Source organism: Pleurodeles waltl, chromosome 6 (genome assembly GCF_031143425.1).
Source record: "Pleurodeles waltl isolate 20211129_DDA chromosome 6, aPleWal1.hap1.20221129, whole genome shotgun sequence".
NCBI lineage: Eukaryota > Metazoa > Chordata > Amphibia > Caudata > Salamandridae > Pleurodeles > Pleurodeles waltl.
The window spans coordinates 937,802,282-937,823,760 of record NC_090445.1 but is presented as its reverse complement, the minus strand read 5'-3'; the positions used below and the strand labels follow the sequence as shown (position 1 = coordinate 937,823,760).

Below are 21,479 nucleotides of genomic sequence, written 5' to 3'. Positions count from 1 at the left end.
ATGCGTCCTGAAGATCTAACGATGTCATAAAGTCCCCTCGGTTGAGCAGGCGCAGGACGTCTTGAAGGGAGATCATGCGAAAAGATTGTTTCTTGAGGTATTTGTTGAGCGAACGAAGATCTAAAATAGGCCTCCAGTCCCCTGTCTTCTTCCGGATAAGGAAAAAGCGGGAGTAAAAACCTGTTCCCCTCTGGCTCCTTGGTACGACCTCTATTGCTCCCTTTTTCATTAAAATAGCAATCTGATCCATAAGCTCGTTGAGATGGGCTGGCGGGGGACCTCTTGGTGGTACATGAGGGGAGGTTGACTGAATTCCAGTGTATGTCCTCGGTTGATAATATCCAGTACCCATTTGTCTGAAGTTATTCTGGACCACTGGTGTAGAAATTTGGAAATTCTGCCCCCTATAAGAGTGTTGATATAGGGGCTGGGTGCAGACACTTGATGAGGGTCAGTGCTTCCTTGCCGTCTCCTTGGCCTTGAAAGCCGACTTTCCTCTCGTTTGTTGTCTGAAGTGAGCGGATGACTGTTGACGAAAGGAATGCGGTTGTTGCTGGCCAAAGGTTGATCGAAATTGACCTTGGTAAGAGGAGTAATGACGATATGGTTGAGAGCCTCCTCTATATGAAAAGGTTCCTCTCCCTCTCGCTCCCCAAAAGGGCTGTCTTTTGTATTGTAGCGTTGCCAGAGATCTGGCTGTCTCAGTGTCTGCTTTAATAGACTGCAACGTATCATCGACATGCTTGCCAAACAAAAGCTCGCCATCATACGGCATGTCCAGAATCTTTAATTGCACTTCAGGCCTAAAAGAAGTAGCTTTGAGCCACCCCTGGCGCCTGAGTACTGCCGCCCCGGCCAACTGGCGAAAACCTGTAGAGGAAACATCAATGGCAGAGTCTATGATTTCAGCCGAAATCTTTTCACCTTCTTGTAGAATCTTACGTGCTTCTACTCTACTGTCCTCAGGTAACATGTCTATAAATTGTGACATGTCAGACCACATCTGGCGATCGTATCTCCCCAGGATTGCTAGAGAGTTTGTTGCTCTAACAGTGGTGGCCGCCATAGTTGAAAACCTTTTCCCTATGGAGTCCAAATGACGTCCTTCCTTGTCTGGGGGGGCAGTCAGAGATGCCGATGGATTCCTGGACCTCCTCTGAGCTGCCTGTGAAATGACCGAATCCGGTTTAGGATGGCTAATCAAACATGCTGGGGAATTGTCTGGCGCCTTATATTTCTTCTCAAGTCTCAGCAAGACTGCAGGAATGGAGGATGGAGTCTGCATGACCTTTAGGACTTCCTCCCAAATGAAATCAACAATGGGTATGGCCCTTACAGACTTCCTAGTATCTTCTTTGAAGTCATAAAGAAAACAGTCTGACTGCTTCGAAGTAATTGGCAGCTGGAATCTTTTCGCAGCTCTTTCCATGACACTATGGAAGCCACCAATGTCCTGCGGTGGAGAGTCCGCTGGTGGTGGTGTAGAAGGAGATGGAGTTTGGATCTGATACTCATCCCATTCAGGAATGAGAGAGTCCGAGTCCTGTATCTCACCTTCTTCTTGCTCGTCCTCGGATGAAGGTGAAGCAATACCCTGAGCAGATGAAGGTGCTGTGGTAGGGTCCGGAAATTCTGAAGGTCTAGCCGGAGTGGACACTGGTGTCTGTGGAGGTTGTACCGGGGTAGAAGAACCAGGTGGAGGAAATCTCGAATAATAATCCCGCATCATCTGTTGAAAGTTGTTTATCAACAAGACCGGCATCTGAACTGTCTGTTCTTGTTGTCCTTGAAGTTGTAGATGACTTTGATCCTGCTGGTCCGAATAAGGCTGGAGATCCTCCTCTTCATCCTCCTCTTGGCACTTAATGCGTAGTTCAGATGGACTACGTGCTACCGGAAAAAAGCCATCATCAGGATAAACATCATCGTCATCATCTTCGTCAGCAAATAGATGCTGCGGAGGAATAGGTGCGACCTTACTGGGCAATGTATGTGATGGAAGCAATAGAGAAGACTTGCTCTTTATAGGTAAAATTCTCTGCGGTAGGTAAGGAGATGCTCCAAAATGAGGATAATGAGTCGTCGACGGAGCCGCCGTCGACGGAGCACTCGTCAATGGTGTTCTCGTCGACGGTGTAGGCGTCGACGGAGCCGTCGTCGGTGGAGTCGCTATCGGTGCCGCCAGCGTCGACGAAGTTGCCGTTGACGATGTCAATATTGCCACGCTTTCCGTCGACGGGGTTGTCGTCGACAGGTGCGTCGTCGGTACTTTCGTCTGTAAAATCGACGGAGATTTTCTGAATTTACTCGTCAATGAATGCGTTGACGGTAAAGATTTCAGCTTCTTACCCGTCGACGGCCTTTTTGTGATCTTCAGGGTGTGAGACGACGATGGACCATACTTCAAACTCACCGACGCTATCGTCGTAGATGACAGCGGAGACGAAGTTACTATCATCGGTGATGGAGGAGCCGTAAATGTGGCCGTCGCTGTAGTCGTCGACGAAGGAAGGCCTGTCGTCGACGGAGAGCTCGTCGACGGTGTAGATTTTCTGGACACCGACGGTGGCAGTGAACTTGAAGGCTTCTTGAGCTTCTTTGATGAAGAAGCAGGTGTGGATGGTTCTGAGTGAACCTTGCCACATGCTACCTTGGATGTTGAAGGTAGTTCCTCTGGCTTGTCCTTAAATGCATGCAGCTTCTTAGCTGACTTACTGCTCTTGGGGGATAGGCTCTCCACAGACCTCTTCCTTTTCTTTGAGGTCACTGAAGTGTCACTCTCCTCCTCCTCAGAAAGAGCTTCCCTGGCCTTTCTTTTCTGGAGCCAAAGTAGGAGCCTGGCTTCTCTGTCCCTCAGAGTCTTGTTGGGAAAGGTCCTGCAGATCTTACAGTCCTTGACCTTATGCTCTGGATGTAGGCAGTAGATACATTCCTTGTGAGGGTCCTCACAGTGAAGTCTCAATTTTCCACAGGTCCCACAAGGTCTAAACAGACCTTTTCTTACTGTAGACATGATGGAAAAATTCTGCAGTAAGAGCAAAGTGAAAGTTTCTAAGAATTTCTCTAGATCGAAAACTGAGCAGAGCTCAGGGAGACTCCCTTACACACAACGTGCGGTAGAAAATCTGAGCGACTGAGCTCTGTGCTGAGGATTCTAAAGGGGTGGTCACGCCTGATTGGCTGAAATTTGGGCTCTTTCTAAAGAGACTGATAGTTCTACAATTGAATGTGTTTCTCCTATTGACTTCAATATATATATATATTTTTTTTAAATCTCTAATTATTGCTTTCTATGTACCGTGGGACTCCCACTTCGACGACGGGGAATGATTCAAGCATGTGAATCTATGAAAGATACCCCAATACTGGAGAAAATATAGTTACTTTATTAAGCCAGTATGAATGAATGTGTTTGAAATCAGATGTGGGTGCTTGCTTGTGGTATGTAATGTAAAAGTATGTAATGTGTCAGGCAGGAACTTACAGACCCAGTTACACTCCCACAAAAGTGCTTATGTACCCACCACTCATATAGCCAGACAGTGAATGACCCACATACATTTACTCACACATGCAACACCTTGCATAGTCCTTCACACACCTTTACAGGCACTGTCACATCCACTCATACACCTATACAGCTTTTCATGTACCAAGCACTCTGACAACAAGTTACACACGCATGTATACACCCATACACCCATTCAACCAGCCTTACAGCCACTCACATACCTATTTACAAAACCACAGAGCCACTTATACACCCAGACAGCAACAGAGGCACTTGCACATCCACTCAAGCACCCACACAGCACTTATGTATCCAGCACTAACACAGCCACTGGCACACAGTTACACACCCATTAGCACGGCCAGTTACAAATCCATACAGCCACTTACATATCCATTTGGACACCCATACAGTCCTTCACATACCCACTTACACACCCACAAATACATTTACATTTCCACTAACACACCCATATAGTCACTCACACAGCTACTGACACACCCACTCCCACAACCAAACACTCCAACATTCATTTACATACCTACCCACATAGACTTATAAATCCATACAGATACTCATACACACACACCGTCACTTACACCCCCCTCGTAGTCTCACACAGCGACTCACACAACCAGAGAGCCACTTACACAAGCACTAACACACCCATACAACCACTTACAAATCCACTTGCATTTTAGTATTCTAGATGACATTGCAATACATTTGCTAGTGTCTTCGTTTAATACTCTATAGGTTTATTCCCCTTGGTGAAAATTAATATAATCATATGTGTTACTTTGATTTCACTTATGCAGGGCATGACATGTATACATAGAAGAATTCACTAATACAAACACACAATTGCACAAAAACAAAAAACATTAAGTTAGCTCTTTCTTTGACCAGATGAAGAGGTCTAAAAAGAACAGTTTCTTGGGAGTAGATTTTCTAAAATTAATTTTTTTTTATGGCTTTTTTCTTATAAAACAAAAAATAACATGAATATTGAAAAGAATAAGGGAAGGCAACTTAGAAAAAGCAACTGGTTTCAGTATTTAGGAAGAATGGAAGATGCAACGGCGAGGTGAAAAAAAATAACAAGATTGCTTTTTGACAGCATCTATAAACTGAGCAACAGTTTACATTTTTAAAGCAAGTGGCATATGGCATTTGCCACAATGAGTCACCATGTCTTTCAATTTTGTTTCAACAGCAGGGATGGTAACCATCTGGTCATGTGGTAAGGGTCCTTCGGATGGTCCAGCTCCTGATTATATTGCGCTACCTTCCCTCTCTCTGATCATCCTCTCATACTTCCTTGTATATATGGTTTTCAGATGTTTCCATATGTAGGATGTGCCATTCGAATTCTACTTCCCCGTACCGCTGGACAGTTTTGTGCTCCATACATTGCACTGAACAACTTTTGCAAAACTTTCTTTTGTCCTGAAGGGATGGAGAAATGGTTCCAAACCTTGGAGGCCTTCCTTGGAGGTGGCAAGTCTTCTTCTTCTTCAAGCTGCTCTTCCCCTTCTTTTCTATCTTTAGCAGAAGAGATCTTGACTTTGAAACCCTTTGTAAGAGTTGTGAGTAGGGTATAGTCTCTTCTCACACCCTACTAAGCACATACTATGCACACCTGTCATCCAAAAGAGAGATCTCAGAGGAGAGGCCCGTCTCTCTCAACACACCCTCCTATGCACACCAGTCATCTGAGCCAAAGTTGTGACAGAACACAGCCCAAAACGTACACCTGTCATCTGAGAGAAAGGTCTGAAAGGAGAGGCTAGTCCGTTCACGCACCCTACTACCCACACTAGACATCTGAGACAGGTCTCACTTGAGAGGTCAGTCTTTCTCACACAGCCTACTATGAACATTCCTCATCTGATACAGAGGACTTAGTGGAGAGGCAGTTTCTCTCCATACACCCTACTACACAAACACATCATCTGAGAGAGAGGTCTGTAAGGAGAAGGCAGTTCATGTACACACCTTATTATGCATTCACATTATCTGAGAAAGAGGTGTGTAAAGAAAGGGCAGTCCATGCAGACACCCTGCTACACATACCTTTCATGTACGAGAGAGGTCTGAGGGAAGAGGCCTGTCTCTCTTACACTCTATTATGCACACCCATCATCCAAGAGAGGGGTCTCACTGAAGAGGCCAGTACCTCACAACAAGCTACTATGTACACTTGTCACCTGAGACAGAAGTTTGTGTGGAGAGCCAGTCTCTCTCTATACACCCTACTTTGCAAACCTGTCATCTAACAGAGAGGTCTGGAAGGAGATGGCAGTCCATGTACAAACCTTACTACGAGTGGGTTCATGGGCTCACATTATCTGAGAAAGAGGTGTAGAAAGAGAGGGCCGTCCATGCAGACACCCTATTCTGCACACCTTTCCTGTAAGAGAGAGATCTGTGGGAAGAAGCTAGTCTCTCTTCACACCCTATCACGGTGCATAGGGGGTAATTCTGCGGGGCACTCAGAGCCCCCCTCACCTACTGCACAATCATTCTATTCCATGATAGGAATTTTGCCAGACGTGGGTGTGGTACAAGTCGGGAACTCACTGAGCCCATCCCAGTCAACCAAGGTGTGGGTCAAGGGTATGCTCTTCCCCATCACGCTCCCTTCTATATCTGAACAACTGTGCCAGATATCTACAGAATTGTGTTTTTGACTCTCCTTCTCTTCCTCATTGGCAGGAGAAAAAATCCTGGGGCTACCTTTTGCGGATGACACGCTGTTGTCCAAAACTAGGAGGGGCCTCCAAAACCTGATTGATATTTTCTATCAGTTTTGTAATGCAATATAGCTGGACATTACAAGTCCTTAAAAATGGCCACGTACCTTGGTGATACCTTAGTTAGAGTCACCTATTTATGCTATTTAATATGACCTGAAACAACGACTCATGGCTCAAAAAGACACCACATACACAATGGTACATGTTGAGAAGTGAGACAATCTACACTTTACAATTGCAGAAACACCATCCGCCAATACATGAAATAATATCCCTTTCTATTTCAACATTCTAGTTCACTTCTTGCATGAAACATTTCCCCGTGGGAAGATACAAAGCCCTAGGTTAGAGCTTCATTCACAAAATATGGTCACTCCTCTTTGAATACCATTGTGAACGCTAGGTGAGGAGGTGTTCCATACTGGAAAGAAGTGTGACTCTTCTGTTGGCCACTCACTTGTGTGCAAACATGTTACCATTCAAGGCTCCTGTAAAGGGACTGTTCCAAATTTGTCCTGTTTTTTTAAAAAGAAATTCCAGTTCCCACAGTTTTACCCATTTCATTGTTCTTTCCAATAGCAGTTATATAATTTTAATTGATCAGGACTGTTGCTGAATGAAAGCTCGGATCCCCTATATTCTTTCAGTTTCCCAACTAGTGAAATATTGTATTAACATCCTTTTCCCTCCCACACATGTGGTTCTTAAGAGTTCGTTATGGCCTTCCATTCCAGCTTTGAAGGCAGATTTCAATAAGCTAGGCAGACTCAAAGTCTTATTGTTTCAAAAAGAGGTAGCATTAACTTCAGCTATAGAAACGTTTGAACTTCAAGTCGCAAGGGCATCCAGCGAAATACAATCACTCTTCTCTACAAACCTCCCATTACATTTTGGCGAGTTAGTAACACACATCTTTAAAGCATCCAATACTGGTGGCATAGCAAATTTCTTTAAAACCACAGACATTGGCTTGGTCATTATCTTCCAGCATATTTTGGGAAGTATACCAGCTTTCATTAATTCAATATTTTCCAATATTTTTGGTGGCATTCCCTTTGGTGTTATTCCTCAATTGAGGCATTAGAGTCCTATTTTGGTTAATCCACAATGGATGTGCTTGCCCAAAGCCCACTAAAGCTAGACCTGCCAACAATCCGGCAGTGTGTTCGTGCATGATCCAGTGGCTTGGAGCCCCATTACTCCAGGAACTACAATTTGACTGGTCACCTTCATTCCGACTGGCCTGATTTACCTTACACTTATACCCATTAGCTACACCCAATTTAGCTACACCAAAACTGTACAAAATTTTGCAGAATCAATATTATAAATGATTTGCTAGGATGTAAAGTGTAAAACAAACTAGCACACTCATTGGATTAGGTCATCTGTGATGTCATCAATACTGTCATTTGAGATGTCAGTGATGTCATAGAAAATGTCATGTGTGATGCAAATGAGAGATCATAAGCAGTGCATAGAGGGTGCATGGTATAGTTAGCGCTGCTAATTATCACTGGTGAATGTCTGTTTTTTTTCTTAGTTCCAAACGTCAACGTTGTCACTGAGACATTCACGTAACTATAATATTACTTTAATCTTCGTTTTTTTCAGTGAAAAAAAATAAAAACAATAAAAATAATATATATATATATATATACATACACATACACATACACACAAACATACCTGTTACCCAGTGGCAGTTGCCACTGCGTAGTTAGTTAGGTCAGAGTTTCAATAGGAAATGTGTTTTTTGGATTGCCAATACCTTTGGTGCCGTTTGGCAAATCGCCACGAAGCTTTCCAATTATGTCTAGTTCATGCATGGAATGTTTCGGAGTGATCCGTCAAGTGGGGGCTGAGAAACACGGGGGTCCCGAAACGCAAGTGGAGCCTGAGAAGAAAGGGGTGTCCTGAAACATAAAATTCCCATGCATTTTCCAAAGGCTTCTTTAGGAAGCTCTACTGCAAAAAGTGATGAAAACAGAATTACATTACAGAATTAATAATCATATAAGGGGGCAGAGTAGGGATTCCCTGTCTGCTCTCCCAAACCCCAGCGGGGTGGGGGCACAGAAAATCCACCCCTGGGGGAAAAATGAAGGAAAAGAAGGCAAATCATGCCGCCATTCCACCAGAGTCTCACCTGATCACTGCAAAAAAAAAAAAACAAAAAAAAACATATATATATATATATATATATATATATATATATATATATATATAATTATCAGTGATGTCATAAATGATGTCAAAGAACATGTCAAGAGTGCTGTAATGTGTGAGGTCATAGGCAGTGCATGGCAGATGCACAAGTCATAGCTATCTTTGCTAACTATAACTGATGAATTTATGTTTTTCTAGTTAAAAATTTTACTGTTGTCACTGACACATTCACCTAACTATAATGTTACTTTAAACTTTCAGTGAAAATCTATCTGTCTATCTATCTATCTATAAAATTCTACTTGCTAATACTTATAACAATAACTTACAAATACTTACAAATACTTACAATGCATGGGAAATGCATTGCATGGTAAATGCATGCTTCTGAAGGGTGTTTCCCGACATAGTATTCCTCTCTTGAGTTGACGGCCATTCAATTTAGCTAAAGCTGTGGGATTTATGGTAATGTTGGTATTTTATCAGACTGAAACAGCTGCAAGAGCATGTCTTTCATAAAACTTTCGTTTAAATCTAAGACTGAAGATTTATCTTTCCCTTCTCACGGCACTCCTGTATTTCATTTAGTGAATAACTGACATCTTTGTCCAGCCCTGCATCTGTCTTGACCTCCTGCATCCTAATGAATATCTAGCGCTATGTTGGCTACAACTCCCACACTGGTACCATAGCAGCAGATAATATGTATGGAAAATTATTTTTTAGCCAAATACATTGTCAAATATAGCAAAACATTTAGAATACAGGGCACCTCTGTGGACACAGGTGTAATCACAAGTACGTTTGAGCAGTCTGTCCGGCAATCTTGCATTCAGATGTGCTTTATAAGCATTGATTTGCACATTTCAAATACGTATTACTCAAGAGATAACAGAAAAGTCACAAATAGTGATGTAGTGGAGTTTTACTGTCAATCACCACGTTAATACGATTTTGAAGTCTTAAACTAATACAATGATCAAAAACCACTCGCCAACAATTGACAAACTCACCGAGTTCTACGGGCAAAGCTTTTATAGGATTTCCTTCTAACAGCAGAGACTTCAAATTCCTTTAAAATGAGACATACAACATGATAAGTATCGACAAATTATAAAACGTTATCAGTATTATTTGCATGTATTAGAACAGAAGAATATTAGTTTTGTTCCAGTTAAGCTTCTCAGAGATGCAAGTGCTCTGAGCTCAAAGTTGCACATTAGTGTTCACACGCCGCAGCAAAGGAATGAATGGATGCCGCAGTTTTGAAAGCTGGTGACTCAGCTTCAGAACCAGCTGCAGGAATAGCAGAACAACAGGAAAGCATGTGGAAATTTCATTCCATGCCTCTGCCTTTTTGTATGTGTTAAGGGCATTTTGATTACATTCTTTACCGTCTATAAAGCAGAATACTCTCTTAATAACGGAGCCTTATCAATCAAGCCCCCAGCATAATATTTTCTTGAAGTAGACACTTTGATCTTTACTTTAGGAGCTCTATCTGTCTTCAGCAGAAGTAGCTTGTGGTGCAATTTTAGGTCAAGCAAAGACTACTGGATTAAACAAAGAAAGGACTAGTTCAGAGCACCGCATTCCATGAAACTGGGTTAATAAGCCTGAAAAGAAAGTTATGCAGATTAATTTCGTAGCAACCCTTTTCTTTGATCTCACCAAATTTAACTCATTCCTTCACTTTCATGTCGTTGTAGGTTAAGAACTCTACATTTCTGCCCCCATGCAACTACAGCTATTATGGCTTATAGTGGGGTAAGGTTTATAGACCCTAACCACCTCCTAAAAGCAGGAGCAGACAGTATGGCAACATTTTGGCCAGGTTAATTCATACATTCTTCCCTGATAACACAGACTAAGTTGAATTCAGAGGGTAGCTAAGAAGCAGAAAGGATCAAACCGTCAGCGAGGCTGCTAAAATTCACCAGTTTAAGACACCACACCATAATGGTACTCCTGGTGCAATAAAGAATAGAACTGATTGGCTTTGGGTACTTTGATAAATAATGAAGAGATATAGTATAGGCTTGAACCTCGTTTGTACTGAATTCCCACAACAGACAGCTCCAGTGGTCACAGTCAACACTGTATAAAATACAACGGTCAAGATCTTGCTCACTATTAGATTAGCTTTTTTGTCAATCTCAGTTCCCGGCACGTTATTAGTGACTTTACTCCCTATTCTGGGCGTGCCCCTTCCCTGGAGTATCGATTGCTTACCCCTGCTTTTGACTGGCTATGGTTTATCCTTCCATTGCAGACGTTATGAATTTTCTTTTTTTTGTGTTTCATTCATTTAGCACTCTGCGGGAAAGCATTGCCCTATCCTTCCTCTACTTTGTGTTCCCTCCTACTTATTCCAGGTATGCTTTACAGTGCCTCCAAAGCTCATTCCCTCATTTCCATCATCTCCACACTTCTGTCATATTGTGGGTGCCTCTTTGCCTCACATCATTCCCTATTGTATCAGTCCCCCAGCCAACTTCAGTGCACCATGACACTTACCCCAACCCCGTATCTCATACTGCCAAGTGTTCCGATTTCCTCTCCCTACCTGTTCTCACCAGTCTCTATCCACAATGCGGTGTCTACGCCAGCATCCCAGCTTATAATACCCATCGCCATTTAATTATCTAAGTTGCATTGTTTTCTTCGTTTTTTTTTTAAAGTCAGTGCAGAGCTCCATGCCAACAGCAGATAATCAGCCTTAATCCACCAACCACCGACCCTCTCCAGGCCCAGCTCAAAAAAGCTAACCCTCCCCGCTACCCATACCTCAAAATATGGCTGCTTTGAAGACCTGGTCTGGAACCGAAACCTACAAGACACAAGGGGCCAGATGTAAAAAGATACTTTGAGGTTACAAATTGACTGATTCTCTGAAAAGGGCTGTTGGCAACTGCAAAAAACTTGTTTTAATATACAAAAGGCAAAATGCAATTCAGTAACTTGTTACTGAACCGCAATTTACATTTACGATTAAGTATTTGGAAGGGGCTTGTTTAGGGCGTTCCTTCAAAATACAAAATTACAGTAGTATGTAATAATATTTTGCAACCGAGTTCCGGCCACAGAACATTAATAATTTAACACCAATTCTAAAGTGGTGGTAACCAATTCACAAACACATCTTTCCCTCTGAGAGTGTTTAAAAAAAAACGAAAACTTAAAAGTTTCATTTTTTTTTTTAAAGCATCCTGTTTTTCTTTGAGAAAACCGGGCTGCATTTAAAATATATATATATTGCTTTATTACAAGCAATCACAGACATGGTGGTCTGCTGACAAAATCTGGCCACCATCCATGTGATGGACATGATTCCTAATGGGTAGCAAATTACGACCTACCTCATTAATATTTATGAGGTAAAATGATTTATGAACTACTAGGAATGACTATTTGGGAATAAAAAAAATGTATACATGACGAATACAGGTTTCCTAATTGCGAATCGGGGATAATCACAAATAAGATATCGGTTTTCCTACTGTTTGTAAATCTGGCTCCTGATGACCTAAATGAACAAGTTACTTACCTTCAGTAACGCTTTTTCTGGTTACAATCGCTACCAGTGGATTCCTCACCGTATGAATTCACCCTTGCGCCAGCATCCAACGGAAAATCTTCTTCCCAGCTCTCCACATCGACGAGGACGTCACAATTGCACGGCTCCACGCGACTCCGTCTGACGTCACCATGCCAATAAGAGGTCCTTGTTGGCGTGCTGACGTCAGTTTCACCCATTTTTTACGTGCCTTTGAGGAGAACAGGTGAGAACCGACTCCACAGTGACTCCAATAAATACATAAAGCCTTCATGATGCAACATAATCAAAACCATCATTTATATATACAGGAAAAGTATCAATATATACATACATTTATACAACCACAAATCGAAGTGCAATCAGACAGGCAACAGGGAGGCGGGTGGTACTGTGAGGAATCCACAGGTAGCTATTGTATCCACCAGAAAACGCGTTACCAAAGGTAAGTAACTTGTTCTGATAGATACAAACTACCTGTGGATTCCTCACCTTATGAAATGAGTCCCAGAGCAGTACCACACACGGAGGTGGGTGCCTGTCTGATTACACCAAGAAATCCTGCCAAACAGATTGTGCAAAATGGCCGTCCAACCGAACCTCAGAGTCCAAGCAGTAATGCTTTGCAAAGGTATGGAGGGACGCCCAAGTTGCCGCCTTGCAAATATCGACCACCGGAATCCCCCTTGCCAGGGCCGAAGTAGCAGACTTAGCCCTGTTGGGGTGGGCTTTGATACATTCAGGGGGAACCTTTTTCGCCAACGAGTAGCAGATCTTGATACAAAGGATAACCCACCTGGAGATAGTTCTTTTATGGCCCTTCCTCTGTCCAACGTACCCCACAAACAGATGATCTTCCAGGCTAAAGTCCTTCGTCCTTTCAATGTAAACACTAAGCGCCCTTTTAGGTCCAACCGGTGATGCCTTTCTTCCTCCTTCGAGGGGTGAGGAGGAGGGTAGAAAGATGGAAGGGTAATAGTCTGCCCTATATGAAAAGGAGTGACAACTTTTGGCAGGAAAGCCGCCCTGGTTTTTAACACCACTTTATCTGGGAAAAAGAAGGTAAAGGGGGGTTTTACAAAAAGAGCTTGGAGCTCACTAACCTGCCTAGCCAAGGTTATGGCAACAAGAAAAACTGTCTTAAGCACTATAAACCTTAACGGGCAAGAGTGCATGGGCTCAAAAGGTGACCCCCATTAAAAAGGTCAAAACAAGATTTAGGTCCCACTGAGGCACATGAAAAGGAGTGGGCCGAAACGTATTAAGTAAACCCTTAAGAAACCTAACTACAATAAGTGATTTAAACAATGAGGGCTGATCCGGGAGGCAAAGAAAGGCTGACAGAGCAGCTAAAAAACCCTTAACCGTAGCCACTGCACAACCCTTCCTGCTAAGTCCAAAGCAAATAATAAAATATCAGAAAGGAGGGCCTTCAATGGGTCAATTTGCTTTTCTCCACACCAAGCCACGAATTTTGCCCACCTAAAGGCATAAATGGTGTTAGTGGAGTGTCACCTGGCCGATAAAATAACATCCACTACATCTGGTGGGAGAGAAAAGGAACTCAGGTTGCCCCGTTTAATCTCCAGGCATGAAGGTGCAGGCTCTGGAGGTGGGGGTGTAGAACCTGCCCCTGCGACTGCAAGAGGAGGTCTGCCCTGAGAGGGAAACGGAGCGGAGGGCACAGCGAGAGTTGGAGAAGGTCCGTGTACCACACCCTTCTTGGCCAATCCGGGGCTATTAAAATAACTTGAGCCCGATCTTGGCGAATCTTCCTCAGAACCCGAGGAATCAAGGGTATGGGGGGGGAAACGCGTAAAGCAACTGGTTGCACCAAGAGATCTGAAACGTGTCCCCCAAAAACTCCTTGCACCGGATACTGGAGGCTGCAGAATGACAGGCAGTGCGCGTTCTCCGAGTGGCAAACAGATCTATCACCGGAAAACCCCACATCTGAAAAATGTGCAGGACCAGATCCGGATGGAGACGCCACTCGTCATCGGCCGAAAAAAGCCGACAGAGAGTCCGAACGCACTTTGAGCACTCCGGCCAGATGATTTGCTATCAAGCAAATCCGATGATCCTGAAGCCAGGACCAGAGACGCAGAGCTTCTCTGCAGAGAAGATACGACCCTACTCCTCCCTGCTTGTTTATATACCACATCGCAGTGGTGTTGTCCGTCAGGACCTGAACTGACTGACCTCGAAGGGACAGGAGGAATGCCTTGAGAGCCAAGCGTATCGCCTGCAATTCCAACAGATTGATATGAAAAGTCTGTTCCACTGGACACCAACGACCTTTGATCTCCAGGTCCCCCAGATGAGCTCCCCCCCCTAGAGTGGAAGCATCCGTCATGACCGTGGACACCGGCGGCAGCAGTGAAAACGGCCTTCCTTGCGAAAGGTTGCCATTCACAGCCCACCATCGCAAATCCGCTGCAGCGTCTCTGGAGATCGTTATCGACTCCTCGAGTTCCCCTTTGTGTTGAAACCACTGCCTGCGGAGGCATCATTGGAGAGCCCTCGTGTGCCAATGTGCATGAGTGACCAATGGAATGCAAGAAGCGAACAGACCGAGCAAGCGTAAGACCTTGGGGACTGGAACAACCGCTCCATTTTGAAACATTGGAATCAACGCCTGAAAATCCTGGGGCCGCTGAGGAGGAGTATAGGCCCGATTCAATGTTGTGTCCAACACTGCCCCTATGAACAGGAGACGTTGAGAGGGCTCCAGGTGAGATTTGGGTACACTGATCGAAAAACCCAGCCTGAACAACTGAGTTGTCTTCGGCAAGTGACGCAACACAAGCTCTGGAGACTTGGCTTTGATCAACCAATCGTCCAGGTAAGGGAATACTGATATCCCTTCCCTTCTGAGACTTGCTGCCACCACTGCCATCACCTTTGTGAAGACTTGAGGTGCTGAAGTAAGACCAAACGGGAGGACCGCAAACTGGTAGTGTTGCGACCCCACCACAAACCGGAGATACTTCCTGTGCGACTTGAGTACAGGGATATGAAAGTACACCTCCTGAAAGTCGACAGACACCATCCAAACCTCTTTGTTCAATGCCAGAAGTACCTGCGCTAGAGTCAGCATCTTGAATTTCTCCTGTTTGAGGAACCAATTCAGAATCCTCAGGTCTAGGATTGGTCTCAAACGACCATCCTTCTTGGGGATCAGGAAGTATCTTGAATAACAACCCTGACCCCTTTCCTGCTCTGGAACCAAATCCACCGCAACTTTTGAGAATAGGGTCTGAACTTCCTGTTGCAACAACAGGAGAAGGTCTTCTGAACAAAATGAGGGACGGGGAGGGATGGAAGGAGGAAACTCCTGAAAAGGCAGAGCGAAAAGGCTTTTCTCACAATGTTTAGCACCCATGAGTCTGATGTAACTAACTCCCACTCGTGGAGAAAAAGGCGTAATCTTCCCCCTACAGTTAGGAGAAAACTAGGGCTGCTTCCCTTGCTGTTGTCCTCCAGAGGAAGAGGATGACGTAGGGTGCTGATGGGTGGCCCCTGTCGTTCTAACTCTCCCCCGCCCTCTAAAGGACCGATATGGGAGGCTGGTGGGCTGCTGGACTGAGGACTGGGGCCTCCCTCGATAAACTGCCCAACATCCAAACCCCTGAACCTACGAAAGGACCTAAAAGGGGTAGCAGAGGAGGCTTGCAATACTAAAGACTTCGCCGTGGCCCGGCTGTCTTTAAAGCGCTCTAGGGCAGAGTCAGCTTATCTACAAACAGTTTTTCCCATCAAATGGCAAATCCAACAAGGTGGCCTGTACATCTGAAGAAAACCCAGAGGACCTCAACCAAGCGTGCCTCCTGGTAGCAATAGATGTACCCATTGCCCTGGCCATATGAATCCAGGCCAGACTGAATTATTTGTTTCGCCACAGCCTGCACATTAGACATGAGTTCTCTGTATATCTTGTGGCAGATCAGGAACCATGGCTTTCTCAGAGCCCATGAGGGCGTGGATATACCTACCCAGCACACAGCTAGTGTTTGCAGCCTTGAGAGCAATGCTGCAAGAAGCAAAAGTCTTCTTTGCGGATTGTTCCATCCGCTTGGACTCCATGTCAGATGGAATCACAGCGAGGAGCAGACCTTGTAGAGCAAGAGGCCTGGACCACCAAACTCTCCGGGGTAGGATGTCGCGATAAAAACCCCGGATCACCAGGTGCCACTCTATATCTTCTTGCCACAGCTCTATTCACCACAGGTGACGAAACCGGCTTCCTCAAAAGTTCTAAAATGGGTTCCGTAAGAGCCTCATTGAAAGGAAGCAAAGGGTCTGCAGAAGCCGAAGAAGGATGCAGCACTTCTGTTAATATGTTAGTTTTAACTTCCGCAGCAGGCAATGGAATTTCTAAAAAGTCCGCTGCCTTCCTGATTACCATGTGAAACGAAGCTCACTTCTCCGTAAATTCCACCTGTGAAGACAAGTCCCATTCCGGGGAAGTATCCAGCCCACTGGCCGAGTACAAAACCCTGATACTCTCCCAGGGGCTCAACAATCTCTCCTTCCTCCAACTGCCTTTGATATTCTTCCTCTTCCAAGAGACGCAAGGCCTTCCTGTGTGACCTCAATCGAGCTTCCAACCTCGGAATCGACATGGAATTTGCTGACATCGAAGACACCGGTTTCAACACCTGACGAGGCACCGGAGAGGAGGGTAGACCATCATCGTGAGGGTCAGTGACCGACATGCGACCGTCACACTCTCTGCAAGGTTTGAAACCGGACTTCCTCGGGGGAGACATAGTAACTACAAAGAGCAACAAGATGAAACCTCGAACAGAAGCGAGAGCTAGGAGAAAACTGTTAGCGTCGAAGGCACGGAAAAAAGGGAACTGACGTCAGCACGCCGACGAGGACCTCTTATTGGCACAGTGATGTCAGACGGAGTTGCGTGAAGCCGCGCAATTGTGACGTCCTCGTCGACGTGGAGAGCTGGGAAAATTTTCCGTTGGATGCTGGCGCAATGGTGAATTCATAAGGTGAGGAATCCACAGGTAGTTTGTATCCATCAGAAATGTACGCTATCACAAAATTATGTCTCTCTATGTGAGCCATTAGCCTGGCAGTTCAACATAATCAGATTCTACAAGTAACTAGTAATGAACTCTACTAGTGAGCTCTGATGAACATCCAATACTGACTAGATAACTATGTTAGGTCTGTAATGGTGCCTGCTAGCTAACCCAACATACAATCCACCAAACCAAATGTCGCTCAACCAAACACAGTGTTTAATCGCACCTTGGACCTTAAAGCACAAGAAGTGGGCTTGAAGAGATCAAAGTCATAATTGCCGATTCTGGAATCCCTTGTTAAAGGTAAACCAGAACGTAACACTTCCATGGACCTAATTTCCAACACCTCTCATCTGTGCAAAACCTAGCATAATGCACAAAGGCAAGTACAGAATTGCTGCATACAGAAATGCCGGAGTTAGTAAATGATTTCAAAAACCTTCTCATGTAGGGTGACTGAGGTAAAATCAAGAATATGCATAGCGTAGAAGAAAAATGTGTGCTCCCTAAACAATCAGATCTCATGCCAAAGAAAATGGTCACTATCAGAGTCTCAAGACTGGTGGTAGTGGGCAAACCTTTCACAGTATCATTAATATGAAAGGTACTGCAGGAGGGCTAACTGCAAAAACTATATTGCAGCACTCTGAGATACATTAGGCTGTGTATCAAAATCCCACAGAGAGGTCAGTAAGCTTTTGGCCAAGTTCATCAAGTTGAAGTTTGAGTCAGGGTCCTACTACCTTTTCATCAGTACAATGGTTACTATCCAGATCAAGGAGCAGGAAGACAAAAAATGAAGAGATACCCTGAGAAACTTTAGTCCCTCAGTGAGCATGCAAAAAGAAGCTATATTATGTGCTTACTTTTAGGGAGCATGGATTTCACAAACTCTGGGGATTCTATTCAACAAAGATTTTGAAAATGAAAGAGCAGACAGAATACCCACCAAGTTAATACTTCTCTTGAAAATGCATAGGCCAGTAATATTTAGACCACTCAGATTTCCTGCTTCACAAAAGATACTTGATCACTTGAGGAAAAATCAAAGTAATTGAAAGGAACTTTCATTGAAAATTGAAATAGAAAAATAGGCATCTCTAAGACTACGCAAAAGACACTATGAACTGCAAAAAGGCTTTCTAGCTATGAAGAGCTAACTATGATCAATGAACATCCCCGTCTTTTGCAAGCCCTTCCAAGCCGCAAATTACACAGAAGAAAATATTTTTTTTTTCTGTGAACCTGCTGGCCCACAAATATATAAAAACAATCAGCAGCAATCACAGATGGACCACTAATGGTCTGAGATGGTCCCCTAATAGCAAGACTGCAACAACTACTCAACAAGATATTATCCAACATTCTTCAACAAACCAGTATCACATCTAAAATGTCAAAGCCAATCAATACAGTCCATTCTGTAAATAACACTGTAGACAAAGTTATAGCCACTTTATAGCCATCTCACTACCCTATTCAGCAGCCTTACTATACCTCTGGATAAACAAATACATTAATAAGCTATCAACATATGAATATCAGCCTATTACTAACAGATTATCTCCTAGCTAATCTGATGAATACCAGTAACTTGACACTACCATGGAATTTAACACGAACGCTCAAACAGATATCCACTGTGCCCAAAGCACTGAAATTCCAAATTGTTTTTTATCCTCAATTAGTACCTATAGACATACTATCGACAAATACACTAACAAAGTCTGTCTAAAAGACTCATTATCCTGTTCATATCATGCATCCACTAACTCCATAGGCACCAACTGCCTACACGAGTCACTCCGAACAGAACAATTGTCAGAAACATACGTTTGACAAATGACCACAAATTTTATTGCAGTTGCTTGGCATACCAACTCCGTTGGTTGACCATATAAGCTCTTTGGCCCTCATTACAAGTATACCAGTCTTAAGATCGCCAGACTCGCGGTGGCAGTCGGACCACCACAGATGTGACGGTCCGACGGCCACATTACGACAGTGGTGGAGCCGCCACGGTCCACCACCGACACCACCTGGTTGCCACCTGTCAACAACCTGACGGTCTTGGTGGTTGTAATACGCCAGGGTGGCGCTGCATGCAGCGCCGCCCTGGGGATTACAAATCGCCAATCTGCCATCCTTTGCATGGCGGCAGGACCGCCATGGAAAGGCAGGCGGAACAGGGGCATCGGGCCCCTGTGGGGCTCCTGTTCTGCCCATGTACTTGGCAATGCAGCCCACCCCCCCCCACGGACAACCCCATTGCGCTTTCCACTGCCTGAATTACGGACAGTGGAAAGTGTAGCAGGCACTGATGCACCCGCCGCACCACCACATTGTCGCCAGCTCGATTACGAGCCGGCGTCAATGTTAAGGCACTGTTTCCCGCTGGGCAGGCCGGGCAGAAACGCTGTTTACACCCGCCGGCCTAGCGGGAAACTCGTAATATGGCCGGTGGTGTTCTGGTTGTACTTGCGGTCAGATGGTGGTACGAGTTTGGCAGGCGACCTCTGCTGCACACCAAACTCATAATGGAGCCAAAGTCTCTTTGATACTGCCAAGACAAAATGTTTAAAACTGTTCAAGACTAGTTAAACATATTACTACTAGAAAGTAACCACCCTAACGGATACATGCATCTGAATGTATTTTCACATTATCCACCTATGCAAGTATCATTCAAAAGAGCAACGATATACCACACACTTGATTCTCAAACAATGTCTTGCTACTCTGTAAACAACAAAATGGCCTAGAAAATGTTTACATGTTTTCATGTTAGTATGCTTACCTCCAACAAGGTTGTTAACCCAGCAGTTTTAGGACATGCGGATACCCCTACACTAGATCTGTTCCATTTCAAATCATGTTTGTTCTCTTGCTTAGTTGTAGTTTCAGAGGCTTTGGGCCACTCGAGGCTCCAACTGCCCTCCATTTTGAACTTTTGGGGAAATGGGAGGGCCCAGGTCAAGGTTTTTCTGTACTTCTATTGGTGATCTTTTTTGACTCTTTCTCTTTAATCTTTCAACCTTGTCTTCCAGCTTCTCTATCCATCAGCCGCATTACGACCCTTGGAAGCCTGGTCTAGGTCACTACATTTCAAAGGCAATGGAAATAGGATATCATATGTACTATGACATGAAAGGAAAAAAGGATAATACTCTAAGCCTGCTCAAATCGTACTATCCAAAGTTCACCCAGAGGACCCACCTGAAGCACCCACTGAACCCACACCTACCCAATGACTAGCAACACTATTAAGACCCTCTCTCTAAATCCTAGCAACCAAACTCACACAGTTACGATAAGGCAAATCATTAAATACTACCACAAACTGAGAGGAGACCTCATCCTACTAAAAGAACCCAGAACTGGTAATACGGTGGCAATAAGTATGCAGTCAATGAATTCTAGAATATCCTTGCTCCACAACTGAAAAAAAGAAAAAAATGGGGATTAACTCTCATTTGAAAAAAAAGCAGGGATCTCACCAATGAATAATACACATGATACTGACAGCAGGTGGCCACTCACAAAGGCACACAAAGACGGGATATATCAATACAAAATCAATATATGTTTATGCCTCAACAGGGGAGGAACCTAAACTCTGGTGGACTTGAACTAAAGAATCTATAAAATATCAACTCACCCAGGACAAATACTAGGAGGTGAGTTTAATCTCCCTAGATAGGATGGCCTCTTGTAAATACAGAGCAAACAAATGTCACACACAACTGGGATACCTATGCAACCTAAACAAGCTAAGTGATATTAGACAGCTACATAATCCTACAGGCAGTGAATTAACTCTCTACTCACACCCTCACAACACACTTACAAAAACTGACTATTATTTGACGACATACTCACCTTAAATTGCTTCAAGCCAAAAATTGAACTGATTGTAATTTTGGACCATGTCTGCATTTGTGTAGACATAATTATCTTCAAGACCCAAACTGGATGCAAACTTGTGGAATGAAAAATTATTTCTAAAATAACCACAATGATAAAGACCATATTATAAAGTCGAATAAAAACATCTTTAAAAATGTGGGAAGACAGATGTGTCATTCCAATAAAAAGAGAAACAGGAACAAAAAGCTAGACATCCTAGAGAATGAAATACAAATACTAGAAAGCTACCTAGCTCACCACAAATGTAGATATACCTTGAATAAGCGAAACCACCCAAAACAGAAGGCCAATAAAAGAGCTCAGCTGTGGCTTATTAACCTAAAAGCAAAGAACATCTGCGAGTTTAACAAAGAAGGCAACACCATAGGTAATTATCTCCAGGAGAAAATCAGAAAGTGGAACATTGTTGCAATAAACTACTAATCGGGATACAAAATATTGGATAGCGAAAACTTCTAAGAACCTATGAGTATTTTTACTCAACCCTCTATAACATGGAGAAGCAACTCTCT

At 43.9% G+C, this 21,479-nt stretch overlaps 1 protein-coding gene across 8 annotated transcripts in view; it reads right to left on the bottom strand.

Moving 5' to 3' along the window:
• Positions 1-21,479, bottom strand: part of LRRC27 (leucine rich repeat containing 27) — a 463,960-nt gene that overhangs the window by 291,558 nt on the left and 150,923 nt on the right. For all 8 annotated transcript variants that reach the window (XM_069239754.1, XM_069239755.1, XM_069239752.1 and 5 more), the window contains one exon: positions 9,453-9,511. In XM_069239754.1, the coding sequence (XP_069095855.1) occupies positions 9,453-9,511 (59 nt within the window). The remainder of the gene's footprint in view (positions 1-9,452; positions 9,512-21,479) is intronic.